The sequence below is a fragment of the Vulpes vulpes genome, chromosome 10 (genome assembly GCF_048418805.1).
Source record: "Vulpes vulpes isolate BD-2025 chromosome 10, VulVul3, whole genome shotgun sequence".
NCBI lineage: Eukaryota > Metazoa > Chordata > Mammalia > Carnivora > Canidae > Vulpes > Vulpes vulpes.
In genome coordinates, this window is record NC_132789.1 from 56,201,194 (window position 1) to 56,215,596 (window position 14,403).

At 36.8% G+C, this 14,403-nt stretch overlaps 1 protein-coding gene across 23 annotated transcripts in view; it reads right to left on the reverse strand.

The window, feature by feature from the left end:
• Positions 1-14,403, reverse strand: part of CHD8 (chromodomain helicase DNA binding protein 8) — a 61,310-nt gene that overhangs the window by 18,707 nt on the left and 28,200 nt on the right. For all 23 annotated transcript variants that reach the window (XM_025992346.2, XM_072724388.1, XM_072724386.1 and 20 more), the window contains 9 exons: positions 10,820-11,002; positions 10,670-10,738; positions 10,262-10,317; positions 9,626-9,743; positions 6,275-6,358; positions 3,636-3,773; positions 1,702-1,823; positions 1,315-1,558; positions 313-489 (listed from right to left, as the gene is read on the reverse strand). In XM_025992346.2, the coding sequence (XP_025848131.2) occupies positions 313-489; positions 1,315-1,558; positions 1,702-1,823; positions 3,636-3,773; positions 6,275-6,358; positions 9,626-9,743; positions 10,262-10,317; positions 10,670-10,738; positions 10,820-11,002 (1,191 nt within the window). The remainder of the gene's footprint in view (positions 1-312; positions 490-1,314; positions 1,559-1,701; positions 1,824-3,635; positions 3,774-6,274; positions 6,359-9,625; positions 9,744-10,261; positions 10,318-10,669; positions 10,739-10,819; positions 11,003-14,403) is intronic.

The following is a 14,403-nucleotide window of genomic DNA, read 5'->3' on the forward strand; positions in this document are numbered from 1 at the left end:
CTAGAGAATCATAAAGTAATAGGTGTTGTTTTAAGACATTAAATTTTTGGATATTTGTTATATAGCACCAGGTAACTGAAACAATATCCCACCTCTCCACCTAGGTAAGAACTACTAAATATAATTACCTTTCAATTCTAAAATTTATAGGACTTTAATATGACTTTCAGATGTCCATTCCCATAAGGCCAAACCCACCACCCAATACTAGGATTCTGATTTTCTTTCTTCTAAGTTATATTAATTCCACAGGGAATTAGGGTTATTTTAATTCCAGGTGTTTCTGCCCATAAGTCAATGTAAGGTACTCACCAGGTCCATGTGCTTGAGGCTATCAAGCAGCTTGCAATTACGGTTCTTTAGTCGATGGGCCTCATCAATGATGACACACCGCCATTCAATCTCACGAAGCTCAGGACAGTCTGACAAAATCATCTCAAAAGTGGTGATCAGGGCATCAAACTTGTATGCGCCTGGGATGAGGCGCCCCTAAGCATGAAGGCAATAAAGTTAAGAAAAGGCCTAATATGCACCTAAATGGTGACCTCCTCTGCATTACACATTTTCTTTTCTATATTCAGGCAGGCTCAATAAGAAATATAAACAGCACCATCACCCATCTCTGCTGCTATTTATCTTCCTGATAAGTAGTACCAAATCACTTAATATAAGATACAATGTCTCTTCAAGGTACTCAGTTTCTTGGGAAAATGACAGACCTCAATGCATGAAGCTGGACAATTTTGACTCTGCTGTATGCCTAGCTCATCATGTATCTCAGACCTAGATTTTTTTGTTAGTTAACACTGAAATCCACAAATTTGGGCACTGTTGAAATATACAAGACAAAACTGAAAGTGAAATAGGTAGTATCTGTTCCTGTCTAAAAATGGACAGAATTGAATCAGTTTAACAAAATTAAAAGCAGCAAAATATGATTAAAAGAATGAATAATTCAAATTTTTATTTTCAAATTTGTATAGAAAAAGGAACTAATCTTGATGTAAATTTTAGTAGACGTAAACAAAAAGAAAGAAAATGGCTTAATTTTATCACCTCAATACTTTCTTGATGAAAACTCTATTTAAAACTTAACACGTGTTCATAAATAAAGTCAGAACTTCCACTGGATCAAAATGTCCACTGGATTAAAAGAGCAAAAGTTAAAGAAAAAATTTCCCATGCAACCTAGACAAAATGCCATAAATCACCATAGGAAACCTCAATAAAAGTCTTTTATTTATATAAAAGCCTCTAAAGTATCAAATACCTTGGCCTCTCTAAACCATTACATTCCCATGATCTACAACTCACCCGTGAATCTTTGCAGTACATTTCATATTGCTGAATCATCTGACGGCTTGCCAGACTGCCATGGTATACAATAGTGTTCATTTCTGTCCATGTATTGAATTCTCGCTCCCAGTTAGTAATTGTGGACAGTGGGGCAATGACCAGGAAGGGGCCATGGATGCCCACATTATATACCTCCTGCAAGAAGGCAATGGACTGGATAGTTTTGCCCAGTCCCATCTCATCAGCCAGGATACAGTTCTGCCTGAAGATTCATCATGGAAAAAGAAAAGCATGTCAAAAGATACCATCTTTGAAAAAGTACGTAAAAAGGAAATGTTTCAACAGCGAACAAATAAAGTAATTCCAGACCAAGCCTACATTTCATGGGCCTACTCTTTTCTGTACCTGTTATACCAATTAAAGAGCAGCCAGTTGACCCCTTCCAACTGATATTCCCGTAACTGGTTTCTGTTTTTATACTCATGTGACAGCTCCAACTTCTTCCAGGCACTTGCCTGTGGACGATTCTACAAAACAGAAAATCTGAGTAAGTGGGGTGAAGCCACTAACAAAATGAGGCAAACTTACTAGGTAGTTCTGGTAGTTAAATTTTGATTCAAAACCATGAGTTGAGGGATCCCTGGGTGGCGCAGCGGTTTGGCGCCTGCCTTTGGCCCAGGGCGTGATCCTGGAGACCCAGGATTGAATCCCACGTCAGGCTCCCGGTGCATGGAGCCTGCTTCTCCCTCTGCCTGTGTCTCTGCCTCTCTCTCTCTCTCTCTGTGTGACTATCATAAATAAATAAAAATTAAAAAAAAAAAAAAAACCATGAGTTGAAAACGTCTAAAATATATTCAAATTCATGAGTTCATAATAAAGCTTAAACTAAAATGAAGTTTTAAAAACTAAAAAAGAGGAAAACCAAGAGAGGAAAAACCCACTGGTCACTTTTGGAGCATGCTAGAGTACTTCATTATTTTGAAAACTGAGAATAAAGAGAGAAAAAAAGCATTTATCCTTCTTTCCTATACCATCTGTACCTCAGAGTAACCAAATAGCAGGGGAATATTTCTTTTTATAGAAAATTCTGGCTAATAAATGAAGACATGATACAATTAAAATAACATCTTTGAGATCCTTATAAGAATAGGCTGAGGCAATGGATCATAAATGGCTAATATCACAAAAGAAAACCTGATAGAATCACCCATGAAGTAAATTTAGTGGTCTCCCTTCCCCATTTGATGAAGCCTTTATTTAGGAGAGTGGTAGCTAATGGAACTGTGTCTATGATGATGTTTTAGATCTGCCACTAGCCACATGTGACTACTGAGCATTTGAAATATAGCTAGTGGCTACTGTATTAGCACAATGCTAAAAAGTTCCAGTGGACAGCACTGTTCTGTATCTAAACCATTTACATAAAATATAAGGGACAGAGAACATGTTAGAAGGTTCCAATGGAAAAAATAATAATAATAATAAATAAATAAATAAATAAATAAATAAATAAATAAATAAATAAAAAAAGAAGGTTCCAATGGGGATGCAATTGGTAAACTTCAGACTATGGAAAACTCTAGAGAACAAACCACCTGATTTCTTCAAGAGAAATTATAAAGAAGAGAGAGGAGATGAAGGGGAAAACTAAAATTAAGAGACATTTGAGACACATTAACTGACAGCAATATATAAACCTTTATTCAAAATCCAAGCACTTTAACAAAAATTAGAAGATGATCAGGGAAATATATATAGTATTGGCTATTTCACGATACTTAGAAATGATTAAATTTTCTCAGGTGTAAAAATTGTATTAACCTTTAAACATAGACACTGAAATATTTACAGATGAAATAAAGGAATCTGGGATTTGCTTTAAAATCATCTGGTAAATGGGGCGAGGGGCTGGTGGTGACTACATGGCTCAGTCAGTTAAGCGTCTGCATTCAGCTCAAGTCATGATCCTAGGGTCCCGGGATCGAGCCCCATGTCATGCTCCCTGCTCTGGGGAGCAGATAGATGTGGGGAGTCCACTTCTCCTTCTCCCTTTGCCCTCCCGCACCCATTTGTGCTTGCTCTCTCTCTCAAATAAATAAAATCTTTTAAAATTAATTTATTAATTAATCTGGTAAATAGGAAAATGAGTAAATAGAGAAATATACGAAAAAAGATTGTGTGTCAATTGTTAAAGTTGGGTCGTTGATACATTATTTCTTTTACTTTTGTATACGCTTGAAAATTTCCATAATAAAAAGCTAAACAACATAAACTTCTACAAATAAAAAATTAAATCATTGCCTACACAGGCTTTATACTCTAAATTCAAATGTACTTACCACTCTTTTGAGTTCTGGGTGCCTTGACTGGATCCGTTTAAATTCTCGAATCTTGCCCTCATCAACATCCTCTTTCAGCTCCCACGTACTATCCTCGTAGGGCAGAGAGCACCATTTCACCAGGTAGTAAATCACAGGCTAGGAGAGAAGAAGCTAAAGCCTTAATAAATGGATTCTGTATTCTCTGCTATGATTAAAGAAAGGGTAAGATTTGACTACAGAATCAGATCACAGAGTGTTAATACGTAAAAAATGCTTTAAAAAAAAAAAGGCAGGCTGGAAACACCAACCATAGGCTCATCTGCTGAGACACTGTATACTATTCATGGCTTTGATCATTTTTCCAGGCAATTTATCAGAATTTGTTCTAAAAGGTAGAGTTTTACCCTATAGTTTCTAGAACACTAAGCACTAAAACATCATGCTCATCAACCAAGCAAATGCAAAAAAAATAAAATAAAAATTTTCCTTTATTATGTTGAATTAGGTTGAAACTAAAAGATAAGGGTCTGCTTTGTTCTTCTGCCCTTGCACCAAATTCAATACAGCGGAAGAGTAGAAGCCAGGCTATTTTTCTAAGCGAGGAACAGATTAAACCCGTAAGCTGAGCTTCTGTAACTGTGAATGCAGATGCTACTTCAAAAAGCAGTCATATGGTAACAAAGAGATTTCCCTGTGAGCTAAGAGATAACTAGGAGAGGTGTCACTGAAGACAGGTAACAAGAGGGAAGAGAGGAAAGTGCTGAAGCTTCAGCTAGAGTACTGCGCTCTATGGAGGTGTTCTGCTCCAAGTGATGGCGCAGTGACAAAATGGGTCCTCTTATCACTACTCAAAATGATCACTGCACTGATGGCATTTCTATTTTTCTTTTATATGAAACAAGAAGGATTAGATGGGCCTAGTATAGTCAACAAGAATCTCTATTATCAATTCATAGAATACCCTTAAAACAGCCAACAAGAAATCTAAAGATATAAGCACCTTGACAGAATCACCGATCAAGAAATCCCAAGTATTAATCTAGTTGCTCTTTACTTTTTTCTTTATTATAATGACTCAGGTCAGTTTCTACATAAAGCCATTTGTCCAGGACAGGCATTTCCAGCATCATAACTTACTTTTCCAAGGACTTTATTATTTATAATAATGATTGCCACTATTAGGTCATGTAAAAGGATGACAAATTAAACTTATTTGGGGAGGGAAAAAAATGGGTACACAGAATGTTGTTATCCAATATTGGGAGCACAAGTTATAGTACCAGGAAACTAAAACATTTCGTCTGTCTTGTCATTTCCAACAGTCCAAAGATCAATTATTTTTGGAAGAGTAAAAAGTATGCTGGTAGAGAGCGTAAGATTTTTAAGGCTGAAAAGGCCGAGATCCTGAAAATGATGAGAAGAATTTAAATAATAGTTAACCTGTCCATTCTAATAACTGGTCTATTCCCGACTCAACTCCCTCTAATGAACAATGAACAGTAACTCCTCCCACTCCAACCCAAAAGAGTAGAATATATGTTATCTGAATCATGCCTGTCAAGATTTGAAGACACTGAACTGTAATAGGCCCTGGACATCTAAAGTTCTGAGTGACCCTATTGGCTTATAAAATAAACTTGGAATTGCAGACGGAAGACTTTTGATTCTTAGGTCCTGTAAGGATAATGTATGGAAATGTGCCACTTAGTTTGTAAGTAAGCCTAGCTTACCACCTGGCATGACATTTGAATAAGGCTGTTGTTCTGTATTGGTTATTGGGTAAGCAGTAACCGTCAGAGGTGACAAACACTTAATGAAATGTGGCTCTACCAAGAACTGCTACTTGAAGTGGGAAAAAAAAAAAAGTGAATGATGATGGTTCACAGTCTTAAGTAAGTTTGAAATAAATTTAAAAGAGCCATGTTGAATTCACTATGGCTTAGATCTTCACAACTCTTATTTGGAAAATGAAAGTGATTTATGAAGCTGTATCAGTAGGTGTTTTAGCATGTGTAAAATCTGCTAACAGAGTTTTTAGTGCAGTGATTCTGAAATCAAGCTATGCCTAAGAATCCCTTGGAGAACCAACTTAAAAATACAGATCTCTGGGTCTTACCCAGAGACCAACTGAATCTGAAACTGTGGGAATAGGATCTCACAATCTGCTTAAAAGTACAGTCAAATGCAATAGGTTGGTTTTCATGATAAAGATGCATTTAACTGATGGTAAGTCCAAAAAATAATTCTCAACAATATGGAGAAAGCTAGGAGTCTGTGCAGGCATTTTCTATTTATAAATGCGGAGATTTGTGAAGTATCCCTATGCCTCCCCCCTTCTATCACCCTTAACTGAATGTCGGGGTCTCCTATGTAAAATCTAGAAGAAAACAAGATCAAGGTGAAGAAGTACTTGTTAATACAGCTCCTGGTATTTATAAATGAAGCTCCAGAATGTCTGACTTTATGGGAAGCTTTCCTTTTAGCCTCTCTCCCTATTCTCTTATCTTCCCAATATCATTCTAAGGAGATCTCAGAAAAACTTAAAAATACCTTTTTGTCCAAGGGATTTTTCAGCCATATCTGAAAAATAAAGGATGGGCAAGAAAACCAGTAGAAATCTATGAGACCTTTAGTGTCCTTCCATGCTCCCAACTCACCTCTCCATTGTCCTTGTCAATACTGTGAGACTCATCCAATATCCTATCCACCTCTACATAGTCTGGATTGAAGGGCTCTTCATCCTAGAGGAGTTATGAAACAAACAATAAGATCAAAAGACCACTGTCCAGTAAACCCAATCTTCCACTCCACCTTTACGTGATGATCTTACTTCGAAATTTTTTTTCTTTAAAAGACACCTTCACCAGGGAGTTCCCAATTTCTACAATACCAAATGCTAAAAACTTACCTAAGCCTGCACCCATCTTCTCACCTATTACCAGAGCAAGTGTCTCCTAATAGAGGCTAGTCTCTCCATACATGCTCTGGATTCGATCCCTTCTCACCTTCTAAGGAATCCCTCCCTACTGGAAATTTCCATAAACACACCAATGTACTCTACTATTTCACATCTTAAAAAGACCTCTTTTATTCTTATCTGCTTGCAACTACTTTTTCTGTTCTGCTTCATACGCAAACTGTCCCAACCGTTTTTTTTTTTTTTTTTAAGATTTTATTTATTTATAAATGACAGACACAGGGAGAGAGAGGCAGAGAGACAGGCAGAGGGAGAAGCAGGCTCCATGCAGGGAGACCGACATGGGACTCGATCCCGGATCTCCAGGATCACACCCCAGGCTGAAGGCGGTGCTAAACCGCTGGGCCACCAGGGCTGCCCCCAACAGTTTTAAACACAAGGTAGCTCTCCATGTCATCACCTCCACTGTCCATCCATTCCACTCTTCCTTCTACTTCTTTCACACAACTAAACTATTCTTGTCAAGGTCATTAATGATCTCCAAATTGCCAAATATAATGAAACATTTCTGTCTTCATCTCACTTTACCTCTATAAAGTATTCCACAATTCCTAATTCTCTCCTTTAAGCACTGTCTTCCCTTGGCTTTTCTGATACACTATACTCTCATCAGTAGCCCTGCACCCTTTATTTTGGTTTTAGTCAACTCTTGATCACCTTTGCTGGTTATTTTTCTTCTAAGTCACTGGTATCCAACTTTGGGTGGTATCTGAAAATAACCCAGGCTCCAAAGAAAGGTCTCAAAGAAACTTTAAAGAAAACACTCTTCTTTCTTAAGACATCTTTTCCCCTCATTTTTTGTGATTTATCTTTTTCCTAATCTTTCTCCTGACACTCTGGCATACAGTTCCTTCTCCTTCACCTGGACCTCTAAATTTGGAGAATTCTCAAGCCTTGGTTCTGGGCTTATATCCATTCTATTATAGAAAGACCCCCTTTTTTTTTTTTTTAAAGAACTTTAACAAGAAAATATAGAACTATCAGAATGTATAGAAATTCCTGCCCCTCCCAACTGTGACTTTAGCCATTATTAAGGTTTTAATAATTATTTATATGATAAAATCCAAATTTTAATTGCAGCCTGAAAAATCGAGATTTGTATATGTGTTAGTGTTAAGGAATTTTAAAGTTAACACAGTCTAAACTAAATTCTTGACTTTCCCCATATTGGCTGCTTTTAACATTTTCTACACTTTAATAAATGATCCCATCTCAACTCATTTGCTCTGACCACAAACCTGTTTATATAAGCCATCACACCAAGCCCTGTCAATTCTAATCCATCCATTCTATCCACTTGAAACAACTCTACTCTAAGCCACGATATTTCCTACTTAAAAATCTTCAACTGCTTTCTTACTGCTCATCATACTTTTGTGCTTACTCTTCTTCAATCCATTCTCCAAAGTCTAGGTGATCTTTTAAAAGTGAACACTGGATTATGTTTTTGACCTGTTTTAAGTAATGTAACCATTTTCCTTTGCACCTAGAATAAAAACAAAACTAAAACCAAACTACTTAAAAGGTCTGTATGCACCTGCTTGCCTAAATTTCTGATATCATTTTGGGCCATTCACTCTCTTTTGTTCATCAACTGCACTGTCTTTCAGTTCCTCAGACTGTCTCAGGGCCTTCATATATACTGTCCCCCATGTCAGTGGTATTATTTACATGAGTTCATGGCCTTCCTCCTATTCATAATTCAATTCTCAGAGAAGTCTTCCCTAATTATCCAAAGTACGTGTTTCCTTCCCCTCCCCCTTGTGCTCTTTCTTTTTAGGCACTTACCACAATTTGAATTACTTTTTAATATTTCTCTCTCCAATTAGACAGTGAGCTGCATGAGAACACAGACCATGTCTGGTTTGTTCTCCATAGAGACTAGCACATAATAAAGGATGAATAAATGAATGATTTGGTTAAATGGTCTACCTATATATGGAGATTTAATTGGCACGAGTTAGCAAAGACTGGTTCAACAGTCATGAATTATACATCTAAAATATCAGCTGGAAGGGGATTACAGTTTCATTGTACATTTCACAAATTATGCTTTAAAAGAACATAGATGAAAAAATACAACCCAATTATTTTCATACAAAAAGAAATTATAAAACTACATAGCCCTACTTGCCCTCTCCAGTTTTTTGCTAAAACTATGCATTTAGTTCCTTCCTTCCCTCGATCTTTCTTACTGTACCTTTTCCCCTTTAGCTCTAACATACTTTGAAAAACAATCTGTCTTCTCAAGGCACCCAGTTTTACATTATAATAAAGATGAAAAATCCCTTTGTCTTTGGCAAAGACATATATGTGCACAAAGCCTTCAAAGCAAAATGGACAGTTAAAATATGGCTCAAGAGACCCTTATGCATGCCCTAGTGTTTAATCAGTAGCAAAAATGGATTTGGGAAATTAACACTCCTTTATCACCATCTCTTGTTATACTAGATTAGAAATTTTTGAAAATAAATGTTTTTTCCTAACAATACAATAGCTTATACCTACAGATACCACCAACTGCTACAGACTAACATTAGAAGAAAGCCTCAAGTGGATCAGTGGTCAGTTTAAAAATCCGTCTTGAAAATATTTCCATGAACACTGAGCAAGTCAATACCAAAATATCCTAATAACTTATAAAAAGACCACATTTAGACCTGCTAAAACGAAAGCATGGGTAATTAAGTAAGGAAAGTCCAGTGATCAAAATTAAGACTTCATACCCATATATGCAAAGCAATTACTAATCTTTTTTTTTTTTTTTTTTTTAAGATTTATTTATTCGTGAGAGAGACACAGAGAGAGAGGCAGAGACACAGGCAGAGGGAGAAGCAGGCTCCCTGCAGGGAGCCTGATGTGGGACTCAATCCCAGATTCTGAGATCATGCCCTGAGCCGAAGACAGAGGCTCAACCACTAGCCACCCAGGTGTCCCAATTACAAATCTTGAATAATCAGTCAAGATGGATAACCCCAGTAAATTTATGCTTCTATGAAACAAATGATAGGCGATACCTATTCCTAATTACCTCGTGGAAGAAGTGTCTCATCTGAGCCATTTTGGTTTTGAAGCGCTTTAGTTTCTGATGGATCCTTTTATCCTTCTCTAGTTGGGAGATGGTGGCCCATTCACAGTGTAGATAGGAGCTGAAGGGGATGGAAATAGCCAGTCATGGTGTGAGAAAAAGAACTGGTAGGCTAGATTTGGGGATAAGCCAGAAGCAGGCAAAATGAGTACAACATACTTAAGCGGGGAGACAGACTCCTAGGTTAGTGTTTCTTAAGCTTGATTTTGGATACAAACACCTGATCTGGGGCTGGAATGAAAGTTCACATTTCTAACAAGCACCCAAATGACACTAATTCTGTTGGTTCACTGACCACATTCTGAGAAGCAAAGTCTTAACATTAGACTAAGGTATAGAGAACATCACAAGGGATTTTATCAGGAACCACCCTTTACCCCACCTTCCTGCTGGGAAATAGAAGAGTCATGCCAATTCCTAAACTTCTCTTTGAATAGACATTTTCCTCAATGAAAACAGCAATTTGGGCTAGGAGACTATTAAAAGGGGATACATTCCCACCCGGGATAGACTATACAGGAGAACTTTTTACAACCCTGTGGAATTTAGGGTGAAAAGCTTTTTGCACAGATCACATACTAGTTCTTGTACTTGACAAAGAATTCTTCTGCCTCAGTATACTGTCCAGAAGGAAGCTGAGAAGAAAGAAATTATAGTTATTAATAACCTTATCTGTCAAAGGAAGAACCTTCAATTTTCACTATTCATGGCAGAGCTTCATACCAATGTCCCTAGAGTATATTACTGAGGGGTTAAAGAACTAATCTAGTACTCCGAAATAAGAGATCTGATGGCTGTAGAAAATAAGCCTTTATCTATTTTAAACCAATAAGCAAAACAAGAGACAGTAAGACAGTTCCTATTTTCTAGCTAACTTCCTCCACCATCTCATGATTACACTGTAGTAATCTATCCTGACATCCAAAGATGTTTATTAAATAGAGTGAATGCAGCATTATGGGCTGACATTAAAGGTTATAGCCTCACCTCCTTCTTCACAATCCGCATAGAAAGCACTTTGTCTACTATGGCTGCATCTTCTTCACTGGGATTCTCCTGTAGCAAAAAAATGCAGTCAGTCAACACAGACTGCGAGGAGCAGAACAACCACTCATACTGCTTAAGTTCTCAGCTTACCACAAAGAACTGCATGGAAGGCAGAGTCTCGCCATCTGGTTCCTGCACTGGTTCAGGGAGGATAGGCTCAGTTTTTATTGGACCAGTTACATCCACTTCTTCTTCTTCTTCATCATCTGTGATCTTTATATCCAGATCCTCTGTATATTTTTTTCGCTTAACTTGGCGGTTTGAGCGTCTTTTCTGTAGAGGCAAGAATGGTTAAGATAACTGTGTAGGTTTCTCAGAGAGAAAACCTTCAAAACTATTTGCCTATAGTCATATACTTAGATTTTACTCCAAAATCTCTATGAAAAATCAAGCCAGAAAGATAAAGAGCTTTTTTATCAAATTATGCAATATCAAACCATATAATTTACTTTATGTACCAAATACATATTAACTTGCTGAATTGTTTTATCAAGTATATCTGTTTTATCAAGAACCAGAACCCAGCTGAAAGCAATCTGGGTACTACTGTGAAGAAGCTCTGGTAAAATGAAATAGGACTCAACCTGCAGGGTGCAATGTGCTTTCCAGAAGTTCAAGGGTATAGATATTTTGTTACTAACTTTGGTTTTTTGTTTTAGTTCTAAAGTTTTTTTTTGTTTTAATAAATAGAATCATACTATATGATTACAATATTGTTCTTCTACTACATTTTTTATTAACAATACTTCTTAGGTTTTCCGTATCAACACATTTTAGATTTACATTATTCTTTCAAGTGATTGAGTAAACATTTTTTTAAGGTTTTAATTTAGAGAGAGAGAAAGCAAGTGAGTGTGTGTACATGTGTGCACACCAGTGGGAGGAGGGGCAGAAGGAGAAGGAGAAAATGTCAAGCATACTCCACAGTGAGCACAGAGCTGGACTTGGGGCTCAATCCCACAACCCTGAGATCATGACCTGAGCCAAAACCAAGAATCAGAAGCTCAACCAACTGAGCCACCCTGGCACCCCAAGTAAAATATTTTTTAATTAAGTAATGTAAGGACTACTTTGCAGCTCATGATACAAAACTGGGAAGGATAGGGAGATAAAATTGTTTTTCAATCATGATTATATCCCTGTGAAACCCAAACAAATTAAATGAATTACTAGACACAGAACTATTGAAATTAAACACACTTCCCTGGCATAAAATCAATTGTTAAAAATAGCATTCTTAGGTTGCCTGGGTGGCTCAGTTTGTTGAGGGTCTGCCCTCAGTTCAGATCATGATCCCAGAATCCTGGGACCCAGCCCCTTATCTGGCTCCCTGCTGTACGGGGAGTCTGCTTCTACCTCTCCCTCTGCTGCTCCCCCTTCTTGTGCTCTCTCACTCTCTGTCAAATAAATAAAATCTTAAAAAAACCCTGTTCTTATGTAGACTGAGTCATAAAATAGAAGATTCTATATATGAAAACAAAAAAAATCACTTATCTAAAGAATTAAATTTAGTAAGAAATATATAAAATCTATATGAAGAAAACTTTAAAACACTCCAGAAGGACTTAAAGAAGACTTGACTAAATAATAAAATACATTGTTCTGCAATAAGAAAACTTAGTTCTAGGGGCAGCCCGGGTGGCTAAGCGGTTTAGTGCCGCCTTCAGCCCAGGGAGTGATCCTGGAGACCCGGGATCGAGTCCCACGTCAGGCTACCTGTGCGGGGCCTGCTTCTCTCTCTGCTGGTGTCTCTGCCTCTCTCTTTTCTCTGTGTCTCTCATGAATAAATAAATAAAAGATTTTTTTTTTATAAAAGATCTTTAAAACAACAAAAAAAGAAGACTTAATTCTAATTATATACCTTACATAAGTATGACAAAAGAAAATTAACTTTTTAATTAGATAAGCTAATCCCGAAAATCAAAGAGAGAAATAACATTTAAGAATAACCAAGAAAGGGATCCTTGGGTGGCTCAGCGGTTTGGCGCCTGCCTTTGGCCCAGGGTGTGATCCTGGAGTCTCGGGATCAAGTCCCACATCGGGCTCCCTGCATGGAGCCTGCTTCTCCCTCTGCCTGTGTCTCTGCCTCTCTTTCTCTCTCTCTGTGTCTATCATAAATAAATAAATCTTTAAAAAAAAAAAAAACAAGAAAAATAGGAAAATTGTGCTTGGCCTTACTAGATATTAAGGACCCTAAAGATCTATACTAATTAACAAAGATTGGTACTTCTCCAAGAAAAGATAAACAGGTCAATGAAATAATGTCCAAATATAGACTAAAATACTTATGTAGATATAGAACATGGTAAAAATAGCACTTCTAACCAGTGAAGAAAAAGTAGATTATTCTATAAATGGGATTGGAAACAAATGGCTAGGCACATAGAGGCTGACAGAAACTAAATTACATAAAAGATTTCAAAAATCTTAAAAAGATGTAACATTTTTCCAAAAGCAAGCATGGAAGTACTTTTTATAATCTCATAGTAGGAAAGGAAATTGACCAATTTTACCTCGCAAAAAATTTGAGAGACTTCTATATCATAACAAAGTTGAGACAAATAATAAACTGAGGAGGAAAATACCAAATGATCCATTTCCTAAGCATAGAATTCTTTTGAATAACTAAGAAAAAGCTTCATAACATGTCAAAAAGATGGGCAAATAACATGAATAGACACTTAACACTTAGTGAAGAAAGTGGCTTTAAATGTAAAAAGACACTCACATTCATAATACAGTAAATAATTACAACTGCAAATGAAAAATAAACTGAAATAACTCCCCCCACACACACCTAACAGACTGGTAAAAATCAGAAAGTCTGATCATATATTGAAAGAGGAACTTATACATTGTTGTTCAGAGTATAAACTGGCACAACCTCCATAAAAGAAAATCTGATGATACCCTTTGGGTCCAGAAATTTCACTTCAAAGATATCCTACAGATAAATTTGCACATGTATACAAATCTTTGTAGCATTCATTACCTGTAGTGGCAGAAGACCAGAGAAAACCTAAATCCCCATTAATGGAGGACTGGTTAAAAACAGTATGGTATATATATAAATAAATAAATAACAGTATAGTCTAAATATGGAATACTACAAAACTATTTTGAAAAAATGGGGTCGTTGATAACCCCAAATACTGAAGATGTGGAACTGGAACTCTCATTACTGGCGAAAACGTAAAATGACACAATCACTTTGGAAGTTGGCAGATTCTTACAGAGTTATAATGTTTATATGTGCAACTACCCTATAGTCTATCAATCCTATTCCTTAGATTTAGCTAGGAGAAATGAAAATCTGTGCCCATGAAGTACTACTAAGACTGTTCACTGCAGCTATTTGTAATAGGTCCAAATTGGAAACAACCCAAATGTCCATCAATAGGAGAACGGATTTGCAGTTATTTATTTTATTATTAATTAGTTTTTTAAGTAATTTCTACATCCAATGTGGAGCTTGATCTCACAATCCCAAGATCCAAGAATTGCATCCTCTACTGACTGAGCCAGCTAGGCACCCCTCTGCTTTGTTCTTTTTAACTGCCATGCAGTTTTCTATCCTGTGGATTTTCAGAATTTTGTTATTGCAAATATTGCTGCAATACATTCGCATCATTACATACTTTTGAGAGTTTCCTATGTGCAGAATCACTAAATCC